Raw genomic sequence first — 21,382 nt, forward strand, 5'->3', positions numbered from 1 at the left:
CCAATTGCTAACGGTTGCCCCCGCTATGAACCTGTTCAAATGATCGTCTGGATCAGATAGGCCGTCATATGTGCCTATGTTAGGCATTTGTTTAGCACTTTTCGGGGCAATTGCTTCAGCAATGTCCCTTGCAAATTTGGACGTTCCTGCATTTGTAACGTTTGGTCTGAACGTTTTAGAGAAGTCTCGTGGACTTCTATCTATGCTTTTTGGTTTGAAGGCTTGTCCAAAATGCCTTTTCGGTTGGGTTTCCGTTTCTTTACGCTTCCGTTTTGCTTTATGACGAGGGTTCGCGTCGGAGTCGGATTCCTCCGAGTCATCCTCCCAGTATTCGAATTCGTCGGCCTGTTGCACGGAACGCAAGCGTTCATTTAACTCAGCCTGGAATTCCTTTTGTCGTGCCTCCGCCCATGCCTTGACTTCGTCGAGAGTCTGGCGGGGGAGTCTTCGTTTTTCAAACTGGGTATCGGTGGATCCCAGTAGGCGGTCATTTACTGCACTTGCCCCTGCTTTAGTAAGTGGGGTAGTGTTCGTAAAATTTACTTCACTTGCTCCGGCTTCGGTAGCCGGAGTAGTGTTTGTAAAAACTGTGTTGCCGGTATTCCCCCCAATAGCTGGGGTTGTGGTTACCGGAATTTCTCTAACCATCTTTTGTATAAAGTTTTGAAAAAACTGGAGAAAATTGTAGTTCTAGCTTTATGCACGGATGGCGCCAATGAAGAAACACTAACCGGACCCCGGACAGGTTACTGGTAACCTGGGGGTTGGAGAGATGTTTCCCACGAGGGGTTAGACCCTTGGAAGATGGTTCTTTTGATAACCTGCAAAACAGACACCGTGAGCTCGTCACTGAGAAGGGGGGGGTTCCTCCTTGTGACCACCCTCCGGCGTGAGAATCAGACTAGATTGCTCTTTAAATATAAAAGTATATTAAGAGATTGCTAGAGCAGATATCAGGTATATTATGATGATAATGTAATAAGATATGATAAGATGAGATGATCATACCATTTGTGGTATTTATAGCCGAAGGTAGGTTTCCAAGGGGTTTAGCCGGCCCAACACGCTACCAACTGTAACCTATGCACGTGCCCTGCCTGTGAGTGGTGGATAGGTAGCGGCTGACACAGAGCAGGCGTGTCGTGCACTCTTCCTCTTCTGCCAACTACAGGCTAGGCACGTGGTATGGCAGGAGTTGGTGGGTAGGCGGCGGCTATTGGTCACAGTGCTGTGGCGTGCTGTCTGCCATGCTGCTGTCAGTGAGCTGTCGCATCTCTGATCAGATCTTTTGCCCATACCTCGTCAGGTACAGTAAAAGATCCTTCAGTATACGGACTGGCTTATTTGGGCGGGAGTATTCCCCCTCCCGCCTCTGTGCGGGATTGCTCCCGGCTTGGCTCATTCCTTCAGGTGACACTGAACGATTGAGAGCTAAGTGCCTTGTGCGTGTAGCCATGCTGCGCGGGTGGCCTTCCCTAATGGCTTGTATCCGAGGCTGCGGGGACAGGCGGAGTCCTTCACCATTGGGAGGCATTTCCTGCGGGACCAGCTTGCGTACTGCGCGTAAGGACGTCACGTCTCTGAGCATGGTTGGTCCTGCGGATCCAGTTGGTCTCTGCGCAGACGTCCCTGTTTAAGGTGAGTCTTGCGGGTCCAACTGGGCTCTGCTGGGACCTACCTCTTCATAACCTGAGATCGGACCCAAAAAGGATGTGCGGTTAGGTTTAGGGTCTTAATCTTGCGGTTCGATCAGGGTATAACCAAAATAGAAAACATTTTAGCTTTGTAAGTTCATATTTGATCCTATTCAAATGAAAACTGAACTGCCCTATATCCATGTAGTTTTCGGTTTTGATTTTTAAAGAATTTTGGGTTCCAGGATCAGTCCGGTTTCAACCTAACGCACGTTGAGTCGTAACCATCTCACTTTCATTCCAGTTGTGGGTGGCCGGGTCATAACATTATGTTCTTCGTATTTGACAAGATGATCATCAGGCCTTTGTTATTTAAGAAAAATGAATACAGGGTGTCAAGTGGCCCCCACGCTAACGGCCTCTTGTCATGTGCTCGGTGCTCCCCTACCTCCATCTTCCCAACCAACCTGCATTTCCTTAAGTTCCCCCAACCTTCCTCGGTGCATTCTTAATTGTTTTAAGATTAATAATAATAATTGTTTTGCTTACGTTAACTTTCCTTGTGAGGATTATTTTAATCAATAATAATGTTTATCATGTAAAACATTAATAGTAGCTTTGATTAATAATTAGAAACTATTACTTTTAAATAACATGTGATATTTTTCAAATGAGTATATTGTTCCTTAGGCTCAACAAAGGAGTGGTTGGACTAGGTAACGGGCTCCATCAAAACAGTTCCTGATCAAAATGTGTTCGGGTTGATACTCGTTTAAAATATTATCAATCGCTTTCAGCCTTGAATGATTTATGACCAAAATGGATCCTTGTCACGTGTGTATCGACTCAGTTTATGTAGGTGCTCGGTGCTTTGCTACTCCAAGCTTCCCAACCACCCTTCATTCCTTGTTTCTGGACCTTCCTCGGCATATTCTGTTGGTAACCAGGCCATAATTTGAGCGTTTCTAGTTACAAAAATAAAAAAAAACTTTGGTTACGGTTCCGTACCCGTTTTTTTTTTTTCACCATTAGTTCTGCACTTTAATTGGGCTCAGAATTATGGGCCTGGGCTATTTTATTTTCTGAACGACATACTTTTTTGTTAGGCCAAGCACTGAAGATGAGCTCACATTTTCGTCTGGGCTTCAGCAAAATGGGAAATTATATTGACATCATTTAGGATAGAGGTTCACAAAATACCTGATTCCGGGCCGGACCCGGTGTACTTGATCCGGAATCGGTTCCTACCCGGTCAAAACCCGACCCGGCCCTACCAAAACCCGGAAAACCCGTTCAAATACCTGACTATACCCGGAACCGCTTCCTACCCAACCTGGTTTTGACTTTTCTTGTATCCGAAACCGGTTCCTACCCAGTTTTGGTTCCTGAAAATACCCGATTTGTGCACCTCTAATATAGGACATTCGTAGCGGAGGGCCTAAAATTGCCATTGTTTTATGTCACGGTGACATAGAAGCTTGTTTCGGTTTTATGCATAGTGGTTGGAGCCCCTTTCCAATGTGGTGTAGTAGGAAGCATGCTTCAATAGAGACCCAGGTTCGATCCCTACAAGCAACACTTTGGGAGGGCATGGGCGGCCCAATGAAGTAAGGCCGGGATCTTTATGATCTCCGGTTCGATCCTGAGGACGCCCCGGTTTTACCACCAGTGGGCCTTCGGGCGGGTGGGTTTTTCCTGAAACTGAAGATAACTTGGCGACGCTTAACGGCTTCGTACAGCTGAGTTGGACCAACTGGCAGTGGTCTTTGCCATTGGGTCACCCGTACGGAGTACCTATTCGATTCTCTGTTTGTTGGTCATTTAAAGAAAAAATTAAAAGAGGTGGGTGAAATGGGGTTTATTATTGGTTGGTTAAGCAAGCAGGGTCACCAGTGCCCCGAAAGGCCAAATCCATTGCCACAAAAACGCCGGAGGGTTTTTTATTAAAAACCCCCACATGCGTAACAGTGTTTGGGCGTTTTCGATACAATAATGTGGATGATGAAGCTCAGCTGCGGATAGCGTTATGTATTTATGTGCAAGTTTGAGCCTCACAACATCAAGCAACTCACAAGAAAACATCTCATTTGCTTTGTATTACTTTTTGTTTGAAGCTAAATATATGCCATCGTTTAGCTTGAATGCTTGATAGTGAGTATTAAGAATATGTATAAGTTAATATTAGTTCAAGTTAGTTGCCTAGTTCGTTGCATTGTTGTCTTGTAATCTCTAACATAATAGGTGATGTGTCTTCTATTATTATTTATTATTATTTGTAACTTATAATCACAACTTTCACATTGCATATTCTTCTCTGCTTTTCTTAGATCAGATTAGATGGATTTTAGTTTATACAAATTCTATAGATGACTTTCTTCAAAATTTAATCATTTATTATCCGGTCTAACCGGATTATTGATCTTTATCATAATTTATATACTTGTTGAACCATGAAGCAATTATATTTTATACATAAAATAACAATATATATTACCGATATAAATTTGTTGCCAGTGTAATTTACGTACTTGACCAAGCAAATTTCATATGACCAACCTCATCTGCAACCAAATTTATTAAATGTCAACAGTCAGATATTTATTTGAACCAAATTCACATCTCCACGTTAGCTACCAAAATTCAATATTTATTCAAACCAAATACAAACCTCCACCAGGTACATGCACCATTCCCATTTCCAATCTCCACGCAAGCTACAAGATAAATAAAACCACGTAATTAATTAGTTTCAATTTCGTTAAAATTTTATATTTAATTTATTATTATTTTTGTAATCCTTTGCAACTTTTTGATGCCAAATTGAAAAAGCCACGAATCCTCCACTTGTAGTCTAACGGTAGAAGGCTTGGATTTTCCAATAGAGACTCAAGTTCGCATTTCACTTGTGTCTCTTTTAGGTGGATATTGACAATGAATGATTTGAGCTAAGCTTTGTGCAACGGTTGTCAGTTCAAACCCCGAGCTCACCCAGGTTTTCGTCCCACGGTGTGTTATGCCAGATCTGATCTTGTGATGGTACAACAATTGTCAAGTGGCAATCGGCGGCGGTTTCCCGGGAGAACGCCCGAGCCAAAATCTGAAGTCAGCATGAGCCCGGTTAAGACAACATAGTCTAGCCAAAGAGGGGTATCGGAGCTCTCCAAACTTGAAGAGTGTGGTAGCCTAAATACAAAAAAGTTGCCATATAAAAAAAAAGAAAGAAGAAAAAGCCAAAAAGTTTGCAACCGTTCCCCTACCAGTACAATTGGAGTTGCCAATTATGCAACATTGCACCCATGATTTCAATCGCAAGTCGGTTGTCAATTATGCAACTTATGGTTTCAATCGCAAGTCGGTTGCTAAATTAGCCATTGTTTTCGCCTTTTCGGTAGTAAATAAACAGCTATGCCGTAGTAGTTGTCTTGTAGATTTATTTTTTAATGTGAAGTGTGTTTGATTGAATAAGATATATTTCATTTAAATGGAAGAGTTGCTTGTATATTTCTAGTTCTCTAGTTATAAGTTCTGATTTTTGTTTTGAAAAACAAAAGCGGTTTGAAAAAGCTTTATTTTGAAGCTTTTCAAATTTCAACACACATCAATTGCTGTTTGCTAAACAACTTTTGCTCTTCAAAAAACAAATAAGTAATTTTCAGAGCTCGCCCAAACACCCCTAAAGGCTAAAAGTGTTGCTGATAAAGTAGTTTTAAGGTAATGCAACATTTTTTGTCACTTAGGTAGCATCATTAAAACACAAGTAAAATAAAAAGTTGTAAATGGATAATTTATTAAAGGAAAGCAATGTTTGTTACTGAAATTGAGTACAGGAATCAATGCAGCAGTATGTACAAATCAGCATCTGATAGCCCAGATGATAAATCAAATTGTTTAAACTTAAATGATACAAATCATGTAACAATCTCACATGGCTGCTTCTCAAGCAGTCACCCTCTCCTTGGTTGGCGTTGCAAGAATACGCTTCAACGCCTTAATTTCAAATCCGCTATTCTTACTCTGTTACAAAAAATGCAAAATTCCATTAAAAATTTGGCGGGTTGGACCCATGGAGTAACGAACCATAACGTGCAACCATTTTACGTGTTAAATATTGCATATATATGCTTTGTTCACTAAAATTTTATAGTAAAACTAGTGTGTCAAATTTTGTAAACTAAAGTTTTATAAAAAAAAATAGTGGTTGTATTACCTGTGAGCAGGTGCCGCGACGAACATTGCAAACAGGATAATCATGTGGGCAGCAACTGTAGTTGTCGTCACAGCAGGACGCGCCTTCCAAAGGACAACAACCCCATGCAAGGCAAGAGCCATGATACTTAAAAGACACAACAACAAGTGGTGCTTTGAGGGCAAGTATAGTACTTACTGCAAACAGTCTCGGGTGCGGCTGGGGTAGGTGGCGTTGGACCAGGGTTAGGTGGGTTCAGACCGTTCTTGATTGGGTAAGATGCCTCCATTGCAATTCCACATTTACCGCTTTTTTGTTTTATGTTGCGTTCCATTTTTATGTAGCCTTCCTCACCCCATTCCGCACCCCATGAGTTCCTAACAAGCCAATAATCCTTGCCATTTTCGGTACCATACCCAACCACAACGACACCATGGTCCAAATCAGTTCCACATGAACCAGTGAAGACGCCCTGAAAAAGTTTATGAAACCGTCATAAGTTTAGGCCAATTTTGATTTGTATTATTATTATTATTTTTTTTTTTTTGCCAGCAACCAAGTTGAATATTTTGCTTCAATTAGATTGTTAATGACTCAACAGCGAACACAAGTGCTGGCATAATGAACTCATCATCCATCAAGTCATAGTTAACCATATTGCAAACAAATTAATAACCAACAACTAACAGGATTCACCATCCCATGAGCGTTCTTCGGACTCTGTCCACAATCTGGTTTTTAACCGCCATGCTTCCCAGTTTGTATTTGCAGTTCTCCTCCAGAAGAAACCTGTACACTTCCCATTCACCATTCTCTGTTGAATGTCTTCCGATCTCAGCCGAGAAGACGCATATCCCAAGAACCTTGAGTGCAAGTGTCGTGTCATAGAAAACCATCGGCCGTCCCCTTCCAGACAACTCAACCGGATTAGCCACCACAAGTTCAGTATCCGGTCCACGGTTCGTTATAATAACACGCAATGGGTGAAGCATTTCCAACTTCAAACGAGATATCACTTCTTCTTGCTTCTCAACATTCACAAGCTTCAGTCCGTCCCTTTGCCGAATAAACAGATCCAAGTCACGGTGCCCCTTGTTAACCGGTGAGAATCGCCCATAAGCTATCTGTATATCAAAGTCTTTTAATATGCGCATGATGTCATAGAGGAAACCTTTGTGATCAACACAGTTAATTTGAAGGAGTGAATGAGCTGGACTCAGTGAGTTATCAATCATGACAGTGGCATGCTTTAATTTTTTGACATCTGGACTAAGAGATTGTGAAAGCTCTTGTTTTTCTGTTATTTCGGATTGAAATATTTCAGCAGCAGCCGTCTGAGAAAGAGAAGAGATGTGTGGGACGCTATCATTCTTGTAACCTGCTGAGAGGATATCGACACTTGTACATGATTCGCCTAACACTGCAAGTAATTTATCGCACGCGTCGTCTCTCCTCTTTTTTGTATGTAATAGCTCCAAGTTATCGGTGATAAAGAAAAGGTCCATGACACGACCGTCAGGGGTGGTTGTAACTTTCACTCTCTGGATCATAAGCTCAAGCTCGCAAAGAACTCGAGTCACATAATAAAGTGGCAGGCAAACGGGCAACAAGCTGCGCCGCAACCCCCTTTTGAACAGCAAAGCCAATCCTGCTAAAAACGAAGCTTTGAGACCTAGAAGCTGAAGAGGTTCCGTGTACGACGCGCTGAACCCTACTCAAAAATTTCACAGCCTCTGGAGCCAGAAAACCAAATGTATCAAAGGCAAATGGTAGAAAGACATGTTGATTATCTAAACAAGCTTTCTCTCAAAATCAGATGATGGAGCCTCCAAATTACTTCTTTTTGTCATAACTTGTTACAATTTGGTTTAAATTTTCATTTTGTAGATCTAATCCCTATTCATATAGTGCTTCACATATAATTTCAAAAGTTGTATAAATAAATTTGAAGAGTAAAACAATAATTTGAAACAAATTACCGAAGTTAATGAACTTTGCAATTTGTAAAGATTTTGACTCCTAATCCATTCCCAAATTGTTTCAAATTAAGTCCGTTTTACAAAATTAATAAACAGGTCCCACAATTCTGGTTTTTTAATCCGTTGACTAATCAAAATAATACTAAAAGTTGTCTAGCGGATCAATTTACTCGTGTTTGTGTGTTGACGGATCGAAAATGAAACAAATTCAAAAATTTTACACGAATATGAAAATCATGACACGCATATGAAACCGAGCAGTGCAGGCGTATTGGCGGTGACACAAACACGACCCATTAAACCAAAATGAAAAGGTATTTAACATTTTGCATACTAATACTATAAAATTCTAAATCTACATATTATTTTAATATTTAATAAAGGACTTATGTACAAACTATGTCATTTTGTTTTGAAAATGTTTTATGTAATAAAAGAAAAATACCGAAATAGTTTAGATCATTGCAAGAAAAAACATTTTAAACAAACTGGTTAATCAAGTCAACCTACGATTCCGTTAGATTAACATGAAAACAACCCATTTATCTAAACGTGTTCACGTAAGAAAAAAAAATTGACACAAACCCATTTAAATTTTAGACTAAACATAACCACGTGAATATGGTGTTAGGTAGGTGTTCTGTTTTCAAATTTTCATAAATTCTAGACAGGTATACCTAATTATTAGGTGTTTAATCTACTATTATTTTAGTCTTTTGATCTTTTCACGAGCATCATTGACATTTAAAAGTTAAAAAACATATAATAAACATGCATGCGTAATAAGTGGAAAATAAAGTCACAAAACAAATTTTCAAAAATAACAACTCACCACAACTTCCTTGATCTTTCACGGCAGCCACCGCCCCTTTGGTCCTCCAGTCAACGGATTCGGGCAAGGCATCACCCGCCCGAACCTCGTATCGATCACTTTTAACGTTATTTAAGTTATTCTTCGAACCCATCTTCTTAGCACCCGTGTACCCAAGCCGGTACTCATCAACCGTGAGATCCGCAAACTTGTTGAGCCCAAGTTTATACGTATGATCACCCGAGTTGTGTTCATCGATGTACCGCAGGTTGTCTTTGAAGATTTGGAACCTGTTGTCTCTCTCTCCAATGGCGTTGTAGATTTTGCCGTGTTTAACAAGCCATGATTCATACATGGCGTTGACTTCTTCATCCGAGTTCCGACCGCAAGGTGGTCATGTGGGCGTTGTCGTAGCGAATGATCGACATGTCGGTTGCGAATGCGGAGGCGAAGAGGGCGAAAAGGAGGAGGATGGCCATTGAAGAGGGGTTCGTGTTGTGGTGGAGTGAAGATGGTGAAGGGAGGGGGGTCATTTATAGAGTGGTGGTGTGAAGGAATGGATATTTAATTTTTGAATTATTGTTAATTTATAATAATTGTTTATGTTATCGAATCTTTTTGGGTATCTTTTTTTATTTTTTTAATTTGGGATATTTTTGGGTTTTACTTAACTTCTTTTTGAAGGTATTGGGAGCCATTAGTATGAATTTATTGGATGAGTGATGGATGTTTGTCAAAGAAAAGGAAGTGATATGTAAAGAACTAAAGATGATGCAACAATTGAAGTGGACATACATTTCCATACTTTTGTAACAGGAAACAATCGAAAAGGTTGTAAAGGGAAACAACCTTAACAGAAAAAACGTTTTCAACAATCAAAATACTTCTATTTCCAAGTTAACCAAAGATATAAAGACACCCGGGCACTTGTAGTTAAAAAAGAGAGAAAGAAACAATTCTTTTCGATGGATAATGGGTAGCTAATACTTTACGACTATTTTTAACAAACTAATGAATATACCTGAAAACCGTGGATATACCCGATGCTTGACTGGTTTAGGACGATCTTTAATAACTAGGCATGGGTTTGAGAATTCTTAAATCTATCTCGAACTCGGCCCAAAATACTCATCTTATTAAAGCTCAAAAAAAATTTCGAATTCGGCCCAAAATATTTCAGTAATTCTTGAAGACGACACCGCATAAAACACACGCAACATTAAAAGAAGCCAACTTATATAAAGAAATAACCAATATATGCATAGTTGGATCATGAAGATACAAGTAACTTATTGTATTAACACTTTTTAATTTTCTTAATTACGTCTTAAGATTAAAATCAATTGGTGATACTAATAAGTTTAACTATTTTCTACATTTTCATTTTTGGGTTATATTATATGAGGAATGTTTATGTACATTTTAATTTTAACATGAGAACTTTGAAAATAATACCAAATTTATAAAAAAAAGATGAGAACGTAAGAAATAATACCAACTAAAATACCAATTTACATGAACAATGATTTATAATAACAAATAAAAAAACCTAAAATTTGTAACAAAAGAATCAAAATCAATAACAAAATAATAACAGTAAATACCAGGAAATACTTATAACAGTAAAAGAAAAAATCTAATAATAACAAAAAATATAATTCAACAAATACTTATAACGTATCATAATCGAAAATTATCAAATACGAATAAAAAATAACATCAAAGACCTATAAAAATAAACCTAATAATAATAGCAAATTGCTTCTCAATGTTTTCATGTTAAAAATAAATGTATTTGATCATATCATATATAATAATAACATGTATTTTATACATATACACCACACATTTAGGAACTTGAACCTAAACTCAAGCAATATGCGAATCGATTTGAAGAATCTTGAGTCTTTTTAAGTTTGGCAGGGGATAAGATCGTGGGTGCCGATTTCCTCACGAGTTACGTTTTTGTTAATACTATTAAATTAAATATTAAATTTCACTAAAAAACTATTGAATTCGCCAACTTGCTCCTGGCGTTAATGGTACTTAAATGTTATCGATTTTGGTACTCAATTAGGTTATTTTTTATCGGTATAATCAGATTTTTCTAATTTAAGCTTTAACTTATTTATTAATAATAATAATAATAATAATAATTTGTTATTAATAGTAATATGATTAGTCTTACTCATAAATTTCACTTTCGTTGATAAGGATAATCTCTCTTTAACGAAGAAGTTAAAAACAAACATAGTTACGTCTTCATTAGAATAAGATCGTCCAAAGCAACAAAGTAAAAGTTAAGAGTGTTATTGGTTAAAATGTGAAAGGATTTAGGTTGTGGGGGTGTGGTTAAGGGGAGAAATGGAATGATGTCCTACGCGGACAAAATGATGAGAATGGTATCATTAACCTCCCCCCCCATCCCCATTTCACGTGTGACGTGATGGGCCTGATCACCATCACGCACATCACGGAAGCCTCACCCATTTTTGCACAACCCCCTTTTTTCTTTCTTTTTTTTCTCATTACTTTTGGTTTTTAAATAATATAAATAAATGGAATAATAAAGAATGATGGATAATGATGTATAAAATAAGATGTTTTTAAAAATATTTGGTTATATTCTAGTTTATTTTAATAAATGAAGAAAGTAAAAGTTAAGAGTGTTAAGCATTTAACCTTTTATGTAAAAACTCCAAAACTACGTAGTTTTGATTCAAAGTAATTAAAAAATTAATTTCATTTATATAATCCTATTTTCTCCCCTTTAACTTGTCAATTCTCATATCATTGAGGTGGTGGCCCAATGATAGAGACAAAGTCTCTTTTAACACCAACGTCTTGAGTCTAAGTCTCACTACTAGTAAAGAAATTTATCTTTAAAAAAAAAAAAACTTGTCAATTCTCATCCCTAATTTGTCTGTTACGTATACGCCATTATTGATCAATACGCCCCTGCACTGTTAACCAGAAATCATTAACAATCGTCCAGCATCCTTGTTCTAAAATCTAAGCAGCTTACTATATATTGCCGTCCAATAATGAGATTGGTAGACTACCCCAAATTCTCAATTCTTGCTTTCCACCTGTGGGATTTAACAAGCTTTTTTTTATCTTGTTTTCTTTCTTATTTTATGTGAAGCAATTTATGTAAAGCATTAACTGAGAACAATACGGAGTTTTTATGTGAAATTGATACCAAGTTTGGATACAAGTTTAATTATAACAATCTTTGAATGCATCAATTTAGAGTAATTGCAACACAAATGGATGACTAATGTGTTCTCTATTTGAGGCGTTCAGTAACTTGATGGATGGTGGAGAAATTGGAAATTGGAAATTGAAGAAGAAGACGGTATCTTAATGAATGGTGGAGAAATTGGAAACTGGTTATTGGATGAGAAGTTAAAGGAGAGAAAACATTATTAAAATAAATAAAATTAATTTTTTAATTGTTTTGAATCAATATTATGTAACTTTGGGGGTTTCACATCTAAGCTGAGATGTCAGCCCGATATTCACTTTCCCTAATAAATTGCAAGCTTCTGAAAACATTTTGCAAATTAAAATTGTAATATCTATGGATTTTTCTTGCAAAAACGCTAGTCTTTTGTGCTCGTATTAATTTCATCGTCTACATTTATTTGTGTTGAATTATGTGTCATTTATTGAATAACATTTTCTTTATATGCGTAATTATATGATCTTATGTTCATTTCATCATAACCGTGCTTAATCATTAATATAACACGTTGAACCGGAATGCCTAGATTAATATTTTATAACATGTAACAAAATATTTTGTTATTATTATTTTTATCCTAAGTATTTAAATTAATCATTTGATTTAAAAAGAAAACATTCTAGAAAATTCTATCTTAAACCTGTTTCTCAAATTTTACATTATCTAATTTATTTAATTTGAAAAATAAAGAAAAAAAAAGTTAAATTAAAAAAAAAAAGTGCCGTGCACTTTCTCACATGCACACATATCTTTTTTTTATTATTATTATCATTATCATTTTGTTTATAATTATTATAATTATAATTATCATTAAGTTATCTCTTGATCTTTAAATAAGTTTTAACTCTATCGCAATCATATTCAAACCTTAACTTTTGGCCTATAAATAGAGCCCCGCCTTCACATATTTTTTTTTACACCAAATCTCATTCTCTCTAAGCATAATCAAGTAAGTTTTATATGTTTTCTTAGTTGTTCGTTATATATCTTTGATTTTGATCTTGTTCTTTTGAATTTCTTTTAGTTTGTTCCTATGTTCTTGAGTTTTCTTTTGAATCTTCATAATTGTTCATATACTCTCACCATGATCATCATAAATTGTTAATAAACCCTTACTTTTGCTCTAAAAGATTATGATGATCATGTTATTCCAAGAAATCATAATTGTTTTCTCATAATCTTGGATTAAATTATAATTTTTCCATAAACAACTATGAATATTCTTATGATCTTCAAAAAAAAAAAACTCATAAAGTTATCATAACTAAAAATTATACTTACATAATTGGTCCTTATACTTTCATAAATGTCAATAAATATCCTAAATTATAATATTTACACTTTGAATCCTACACTTTCTTAAATGCCAATAAACACCCAAACTATATGATATTACACTTTTAACCTCGTACTTTATTATTTATGAAAACCATTCTAAAACATTTTGAGCTAGTATACAAATAGAGTATAAACCGGGTATGTATGTATCTGACAAGCAAACGGTTCTGTCTAAGGCAAGAGTGGCGTAAATAATCCCATTGGACCCGTGACTCTTACCTGGGAACCAACTTGCTGGAGGTCATGCTCTTGGTTTAGAACATTCTAGTATGCGACACTTTAACTAATTTAAAAATCAAACTTAATCTAGGGCATCCCGTAACCGGTTCAACAAACTCTTGCTCGTGTTCGTGTTCATCCGTCAAGCAAGGTGAGTTCATAGCCCCTTTTCATGCTTTTAAACGTTTTATACTTCGGGGTGGAAACATGCAACTTATTTATTCTACGTTTTATACATGCTATTTGATTCAAGCTTTATTTCATTATATTCGTTATGTGTAATCATTACAAGGGTATACTTAATCGCATGTACAACCATTAACTTGTTAAGCCCGTGGTAGTATGATGATAGATCTATTGGCCCGACCCGCCCACTCAGGCCTCGGGTAGAGGCTTGTGTGTTCAGAATCCGACGATCGTTAAACATTAAACATAATAGTCTAATCGTGGATTAGACGACTCGCTAAACGTGTCAGAGGTTTGGTTGTAATCACTAAAGTATACAAAGTAACTTAACACATATGGAATGTTTTCAACATAAAACTTATTTTTTTCAAAACCTATGTTCTCACCAACTATTTTTAGTTGACACTTTCGCATGTTTTTCAGGTGATGGAAATTAAGTTATGAAGATTCTTGAAGTTTCATATTGGGCATGAGTCAGACTTAGAAGTTGAATGAATAAAGTGCTATGTCATATTTTCTATTTGGATTATATTTGAATAATTCGTTGTTTTCTTTTAATAGGAGTTTTTACATTTAATACCATGTGCATGATTTCAATCTACGCACGCCCCGGAGTTTCCGCCTTCGGCCGGGGGGTGTGACAGATTGGTATCTGAGCCTTGGTCGTAGAGAGTTAGTAACTGACCTACGTCTAGGAATGTCCTTTAGGTTGAAATTATGTGCTATTAAATGTCATAACTTCATATTTTTAGCATGTGTCTCGATTTCGTCAACTCTTTCATAAACTCCTACATCCCCTTGCCACCGTGGGACGAAGACTTCATTGCTCTATTTTATAGCAAAACATTTGCTTTATTATTCCTTACTCTTTTACTTATCCACCTTATATAATGATTTCTTAGAATGCCTCCTTGTCGCGATGCCTCCAATGACACCAATGACAACAACGACAATGACACCCCACTAGCAACTGTGCTCGCTCAAATGGCTACTCTTCTTCCCACTATTGTCAATCAACTCAACGGAAACAACAACAATAACGGCAACAACAACAATAATGGCAACAACTACGATCAATCCTACCGAACCTTTGTTGCTTCAAAACCTACCGAGTTCACTGGCTCGGAAGGTGCCACCGGGTTGCTGCAATGGTTCGAGAGCACAGAAGCCGCTTTAAGCATGTGCAATTGTCCGGAGAATCTAAAGGTGAAGTATGCTACTAGCACCCTCAAGCAAGGGGCCTTGACTTGGTGGACTACTCAAATCAGGACTCGAGGTCGTGAGCCGGCCTTGGCTCTACCTTGGGCCGAATTCAAAGACCTGCTGACTAGGAAATATTGTCACAAGAGCGAACTCCGAAAGATGGAAGATGAGCTTTGGGGTCATATCATGAAAAGAGACGATCACCTTGGCTATACCAACCGTTTCCAAGAACTATCCCAGCTAGTACCCCACCTAGTCACTCCTGAGGAAAAAGCCATTGATCGCTATATAAATGGCTTACTTCCTTCAATGAGGAGCATGATCTTGACCGTTAATCCTGGAACCCTCCAAGATGCTATACACCTAGCCAGTACCTTAACCGATGAACTAGTCAAAACCGGAATTTTGGGGAAGGATTCGGGGAAACAAAAAGAGAGAGAATTCAAGAAGACTAGTTACCAACCTAATAAGAAACCAAAAACCACCAACTATGCTGCAGTCACCCCTGCTGTGCCCGTCCAAGCTGTGGCTCCTACTAACCAAGCCCCGGCTAGGGCAGGGTACTCTGGACCCCACCCCCTATGCTCCACCTGCAACTATCATCACCCACCAAGTTCCCAATGTCGAAAGTGTACCAATTGTGGTCGATTTGGTCATCTAGCCCCTCGATGCCGAACTGCCCCTGCTGCTTGTAATCAAGCCATGGTCACCAACCCTGCTCCACCAAATAATAACAATGCTCGTGCTTGCTTTCAATGCGGTGGTTTGGACCATTTCAAGAACAACTGCCCCAATTGGCTCCAAACAATAACCAAGCCACTTGTGGTAGAGCTTTCACTATTGGTGCTTCAGATGCACGTCAAGATCTCAATGTCATAACCGGTACGTTTCTCTTAAATAACCACTTTGCATCCATACTATTTGATACGGGCGCGGAAAGAAGTTTTATATCACTTGATTTTGAACCTCTTGTTAAATGGAAACCGGTAAAACTAGACTCCCCTTACATCGTCGAGTTAGCCAATGGTAACACTGCCCAAGCCAATACTATTATGCGTGATTGCACATTGACCTTTGATGACCACTCTCTTAATATTGATTTAATTCCCTTTAAGCTTGGTAGTTTTGACCTAGTTGTGGGAATGGATTGGTTATCCCGTAATCAAGCCGAAGTTGCCTGTGCCGAGAAGCTCATTCGTATCCCGTTACAATCCTGCGAAACACTAATCATTCAAGGAGAAAAACCCGATCGTAACTTAAAAATCATATCTTGCATGAAGGCCCGTAAACTTTTGAGGAAACAATGCTATGCCTTTTTAGCCCATGTAATTGACAAGAAATCCAAAGTGAAAAAGATTCAAGACATTCCTGTTATCAAAGACTATCCTGAAGTTTTTCCCGATGACTTGCCAGGACTTCCTCCGTCTCGACAAGTTGAATTTCGAATCAACCTTATACCCGGTGCAACTCCCATAGCCAAAGCTCCATACCGTTTAGCCCCATCCGAAATGCAATAACTCTCTAGCCAACTTTAAGAACTTCTCGACAAAGGATTCATTCGGCCTAGTTTCTCACCTTCGGGAGCTCCTGTCCTTTTCGTCAAAAAGAAGGACGGATCTTTCCGCATGTGCATCGACTACCGAGAGTTAAATAAACTCACCATCAAGAATCGATACCCATTACCGAGGATTGATGATCTCTTTGATCAGCTTCAAGGAGCCACTTGTTTTTCGAAAATTGATCTGCGCTCGGGTTATCACCAACTGCGAATTCTCGATGAAGACATACCCAAAAACGCCTTTCGAACCCGCTATGGACACTACGAGTTCATGGTTATGCCCTTTGGCTTGACTAATGCACCCGCGGTGTTCATGGACCTTATGAACCGAGTTTGTAAACCGTATCTCGACAAATTCATCATCGTTTTTATTGATGACATCTTAATATATTCTAGAACCAAGACCGATCATGAGCAACACCTTCGCCTTACCTTGGAACTGTTGAAGAAAGAAAAACTTTATGCTAAATTTTCGAAATGTGAATTCTGGCTTCACGAAGTTCAATTTTTGGGTCATGTTATCAACAATAAAGGTATACACGTAGACCCCGTAAAAATAAAAGCCATCAAAAATTGGGAAGCTCTGAAAACCCCATCAGAAATTCGTTCATTCCTTGGTCTAGCTGGTTATTATCGTCGTTTCATCTCGAATTTCTCAAAAATAGCCTTACCGCTCACCACCTTAACTCAAAAAGGCAAGCCGTTCATTTGGGAACAAGAGCAAGAAGACGCATTCCAAACCTTAAAGCAAAAGCTTTGTAACGCACCCATCTTAACCCTTCCCGATGGAAATGATGATTTCATTGTCTATTGTGATGCTTCAAATCAAGGTCTCGGTTGTGTACTCATGCAGCGAGGCAAAGTCATAGCTTATGCCTCTCGACAACTCAAGATCCATGAAAAGAACTACACCACTCACGATCTTGAGTTAGGTGCGGTGATTTTTGCTCTAAAAATTTGGAGACACTATCTCTATGGAACTAAATGTATCATCTATACTGATCATAAAAGCTTGCAACACATCCTCAACCAAAAAGAACTCAACATGAGGCAACGGCGTTGGGTCGAGCTACTCAATGATTACGATTGTGAAATTCGCTACCACCCCGGGAAAGCGAATGTCGTAGCCGACGCACTAAGCCGAAAGGAAAGAGTTAAACCTTCTCGTATTCGGGCCATGGAAATGATTGTTCACACTAGCCTTAAGGCCTGAATTCTTCAAGCTCAAGCTCAAGTGATAGCCCAAAACAATCTCAAGGCTGAATTGGATTGTGGAGCCGAAAAGCAATTGGAAACTAAGTCCGATGGAGTACTTTACTTCATGGGACGCATATGGGTTCCAAATTCTGAAGACCTTCGAAATCTTATCCTTGATGAAGCCCACAAAACTCGATACTCGATCCATCCGGGAGCTGATAAAATGTACCACGATCTTAGGGAATTCTATTGGTGGCCTGGTATGAAGAAGGACATAGTCTTGTATGTTGGGAAGTGTCTCACTTGCTCAAAAGTTAAAGCCGAACATCGAAAGCCCTCGGGTTTGCTTTAACAACCAGAGATTCCTCTATGGAAGTGGGACCAAATTTCCATGGATTTCATCACTAAACTACCAAGAACCACTCGTAAGCATGATTCTATTTGAGTTATAATCGATCGTCTCACCAAATCTGCTCACTTCATCCCTGTTAGTGAAACCTACAAAATGGAGATGTTGTCTCAAATTTACATCAACGAAATCGTGACACGTCATGGTGTTCCCTTATCTATAATCTCCGACCGTGACAGCCGTTTTACCTCCAACTTTTGGCAATCCCTTCAAAAATCCTTGGGGACTCGTGTGGATCTTAGTACAGCTTACCACCCGTAAACAGATGGTCAAACCGAGAGAACCATCCAAACCTTGGAAGACATGCTCCGTTCTTGCATAATCGAGTTTGGAGGAAATTGGGATGATCACTTACCTCTCATTGAATTTTCCTATAACAATAGCTACCATACTAGCATCAAATGTGCTCCTTTTGAGGTTTTGTATGGTAGGAAATGTCGAACACCCGTATGCTGGACCGAGATTGGTGACTCGCAAGTTATTGGTCCTGAAATCATCCAAGCAACCTCCGATAAGATTGCCATCATTCAAGAAAGACTTAAGGCTGCTCGTGACCGACAAAAGAGTCATGCCGACAATCGAAGGAAACCACTTGAGTTTCAAGTTGGCGACCAAGTCTTACTCAAAGTTTCCCCCTGGAAAGGTGTTGTCCGATTTGGGAAAAATAGAAAACTCGCTCCTAGGTATGTTGGACCTTTTGAGATTCTTGAAAGGATTGGTCCAGTGGCATACAAACTCAAACTACCTCAGGAATTGTGTGGTATTCATGACACTTTCCATGTTTCTAACCTCAAGAAATGCTTAGCCGATGATACTCAGCCTATTCCCTTTGATGATATTCGCATTGATGATAAACTTCACTTTGTTGAGGAACCTATCGAAATCGTGGATCGTGATGTCAAGAAACTCAAGCGAAGTCGAATCCGTCTAGTAAAAGTGAAGTGGAACTACAAGCAAGGACCCGAGTTTACTTGGGAATTTGAAGATCAAATGAAACAGAAATACCCTCATCTTTTTCAATCCAAAGCAGTTTCCACTATTTAATTTCGGGACGAAATTCCCTTAAGTGGGGGAGACTGTAACATCTATGGATTTTTCTTGCAAAAACGCTAGTCTTTTGTGCTCTTATTAATTTCATCGTCTACATTTATTAGTGTTGAATTATGTGTCATTTATTGAATAACATTTTCTTTATATGCGTAATTATATGATCCTATGTTCATTTCATCATAACCGTGCTTAATCATTAATATAACACGTTGAACCGGAATGCCTAGATTAATATTTTATAACATGTAACAAAATATTTTGTTATTATTATTTTTATCCTAAGTATTTAAATTAATCATTTGATTTAAAAAGAGAACATTCTAGAAACTTCTATCTTAAACCTGTTTCTCAAATTTTACATTATCTAATTTATTTAATTTGAAAAAAAAAGAAAAAAAAAGTTAAATTAAAAAAAAAAGTGCCGAGCACTTTCTCACATGCACACATATCTTTTTTTTATTATTATTATCATTATCATTTTGTTTATAATTATTATAATTATAATTATCATTAAGTTATCTTTTGATCTTTAAATAAGTTTTATCTCTATCGCAATCATATTCAAACCTTAACTTTTGGCCTATAAATAGAGCCCCTCCTCATATTTTTTTTCACACCAAATCTCATTCTCTCTAAGCATAATCAAGTAAGTTTTATATGTTTTCTTAGTTGTTCTTCATATATCTTTGATTTTGATTTTGTTCTTTTGAATTTCTTTTAGTTTGTTCCTATGTTCTTGAGTTTTCTTTTGAATCTTCATAATTGTTCATATACTCTCACCATGATCATCATAAATTGTTAATAAACCCTTACTTTTGCTCTAAAAGATTATGATGATCATGTTATTCCAAGAAATCATAATTGTTTTCTCATAATCTTGGATTAAATTATAATTTTTCCATAAACAACTATGAATATTCTTATGATCTTCAAAAAAAAAACTCATAAAGTTATCATCATCATCATCATCGTACTCAGTATATCCCACCAATAGCAAAGCTATGGTAGGGTCTGAGGAGGGTAAGATGTAGACAACCTTACCTCAACCCCATAGGGATAGAGAGGCTGCTTCCGGTGAGACCCCCGGCTCGATAGTAGTTTTGCATCAAGCCTTGGACATAAGACACATAAGACACAATCATCGGGACACCGGCTGATTGGTGCATGTACCGTTGTCTTTCGGCTATCAACGCCACCACATGATGCCTGATTAACCTTCCGCCACTTTTAACGTTATTTTCACGAGATTAGTAAAATAACGTCAAAATTAGTGCAATTTACACTTTGAATTATACTTACATAATTGGTCCTTATACTTTCATCAATGTCAATAAATATCCTAAATTATAATATTTACACTTTGAATCCTACACTTTCTTAAATGCCAATAAACACCCAAACTATATGATATTACACTTTTAACCTCGTACTTTATTATTTATGAAAACCATTCTAAAACATTTTGAGTTAGTATACAAATAGAGTATAAACCGGGTATGTATGTATCTGACAAGCAAACGGTTCTGTCTAAGGCAAGAGTGGCGTAAATAATCCAATTGGACCCGTGACTCTTACCTGGGAACCAACTTGCTGGAGGTCATGCTCTTGGTTTAGAACATTCTAGTATGCGACACTCTAACTAATTTAAAAATCAAACTTAATCTAGGGCATCCCGTAACCGGTTGAACAAACTCTTGCTCGTGTTCGTGTTCATCCGTCAAGCAAGGTGAGTTCATAGCCCCTTTTCATGCTTTTAAACGTTTTATACTTCGGGGTGGAAACATGCAACTTATTTATTCTACGTTTTATACATGCTATTTGATTCAAGCTTTATTTCATTATATTCGTTATGTGTAATCATTACAAGGGTATACTTAATCGCATGTACAACCATTAACTTGTTAAGCCCGTGGTAGTATGATGATAGATCTATTGGCCCGACCCGCCCACTCAGGCCTCGGGTAGAGGCTTGTGTGTTCAGAATCCGACGATCGTTAAACATTAAACATAATAGTCTAATCGTGGATTAGACGACTAGCTAAACGTGTCAGAGGTTTGGTTGTAATCACTAAAGTATACAAAGTAACTTAACACATATGGAATGTTTTCAACATAAAACTTATTTTTTTCAAAACCTATGTTCTCACCAACTATTTTTAGTTGACACTCTCGCATGTTTTTCAGGTGATGGAAATTAAGTTATGAAGATTCTTGAAGTTTCATATTGGGCATGAGTCAGACTTAGAAGTTGAATGAATAAAGTGCTATGTCATATTTTCTATTTGGATTATATTTGAATAATTCGTTGGTTTCTTTTAATAGGAGTTTTTACATTTAATACCATGTGCATGATTTCAATCTACGC

At 37.7% G+C, this 21,382-nt stretch overlaps 1 protein-coding gene and 2 pseudogenes across 2 annotated transcripts; 1 reads left to right on the forward strand and 2 right to left on the reverse strand.

Moving 5' to 3' along the window:
* Window positions 1-5,407: 5,407 nt before the first annotated feature.
* LOC143590249 (putative cysteine protease RD21B pseudogene) lies at window positions 5,408-9,143 on the reverse strand (annotated as a pseudogene). Its single transcript, XR_013145442.1, has 3 exons — window positions 8,632-9,143; window positions 5,842-6,300; window positions 5,408-5,648 (listed from the first exon to the last, which is right to left on the reverse strand). The product of XR_013145442.1 is annotated as a putative cysteine protease RD21B pseudogene (transcript).
* Window positions 6,478-7,399, reverse strand: LOC143590248 (ACT domain-containing protein ACR9 pseudogene; annotated as a pseudogene).
* A 6,712-nt stretch (window positions 9,144-15,855) lies between the features above and the next one.
* Window positions 15,856-16,320, forward strand: LOC143590250 (uncharacterized). Its single transcript, XM_077070788.1, has one exon. The coding sequence runs from the start codon at window positions 15,856-15,858 to the stop codon at window positions 16,318-16,320; it is 465 nt and encodes a 154-aa protein (XP_076926903.1).
* The last annotated feature ends 5,062 nt before the right edge of the window (window positions 16,321-21,382 follow it).

Source organism: Bidens hawaiensis, unplaced genomic scaffold (genome assembly GCF_021521415.1).
Source record: "Bidens hawaiensis isolate Kalapana, Puna unplaced genomic scaffold, B.hawaiensis_p1.1 tig00038241_1, whole genome shotgun sequence".
In the NCBI taxonomy this organism is placed as follows: domain Eukaryota; kingdom Viridiplantae; phylum Streptophyta; class Magnoliopsida; order Asterales; family Asteraceae; genus Bidens; species Bidens hawaiensis.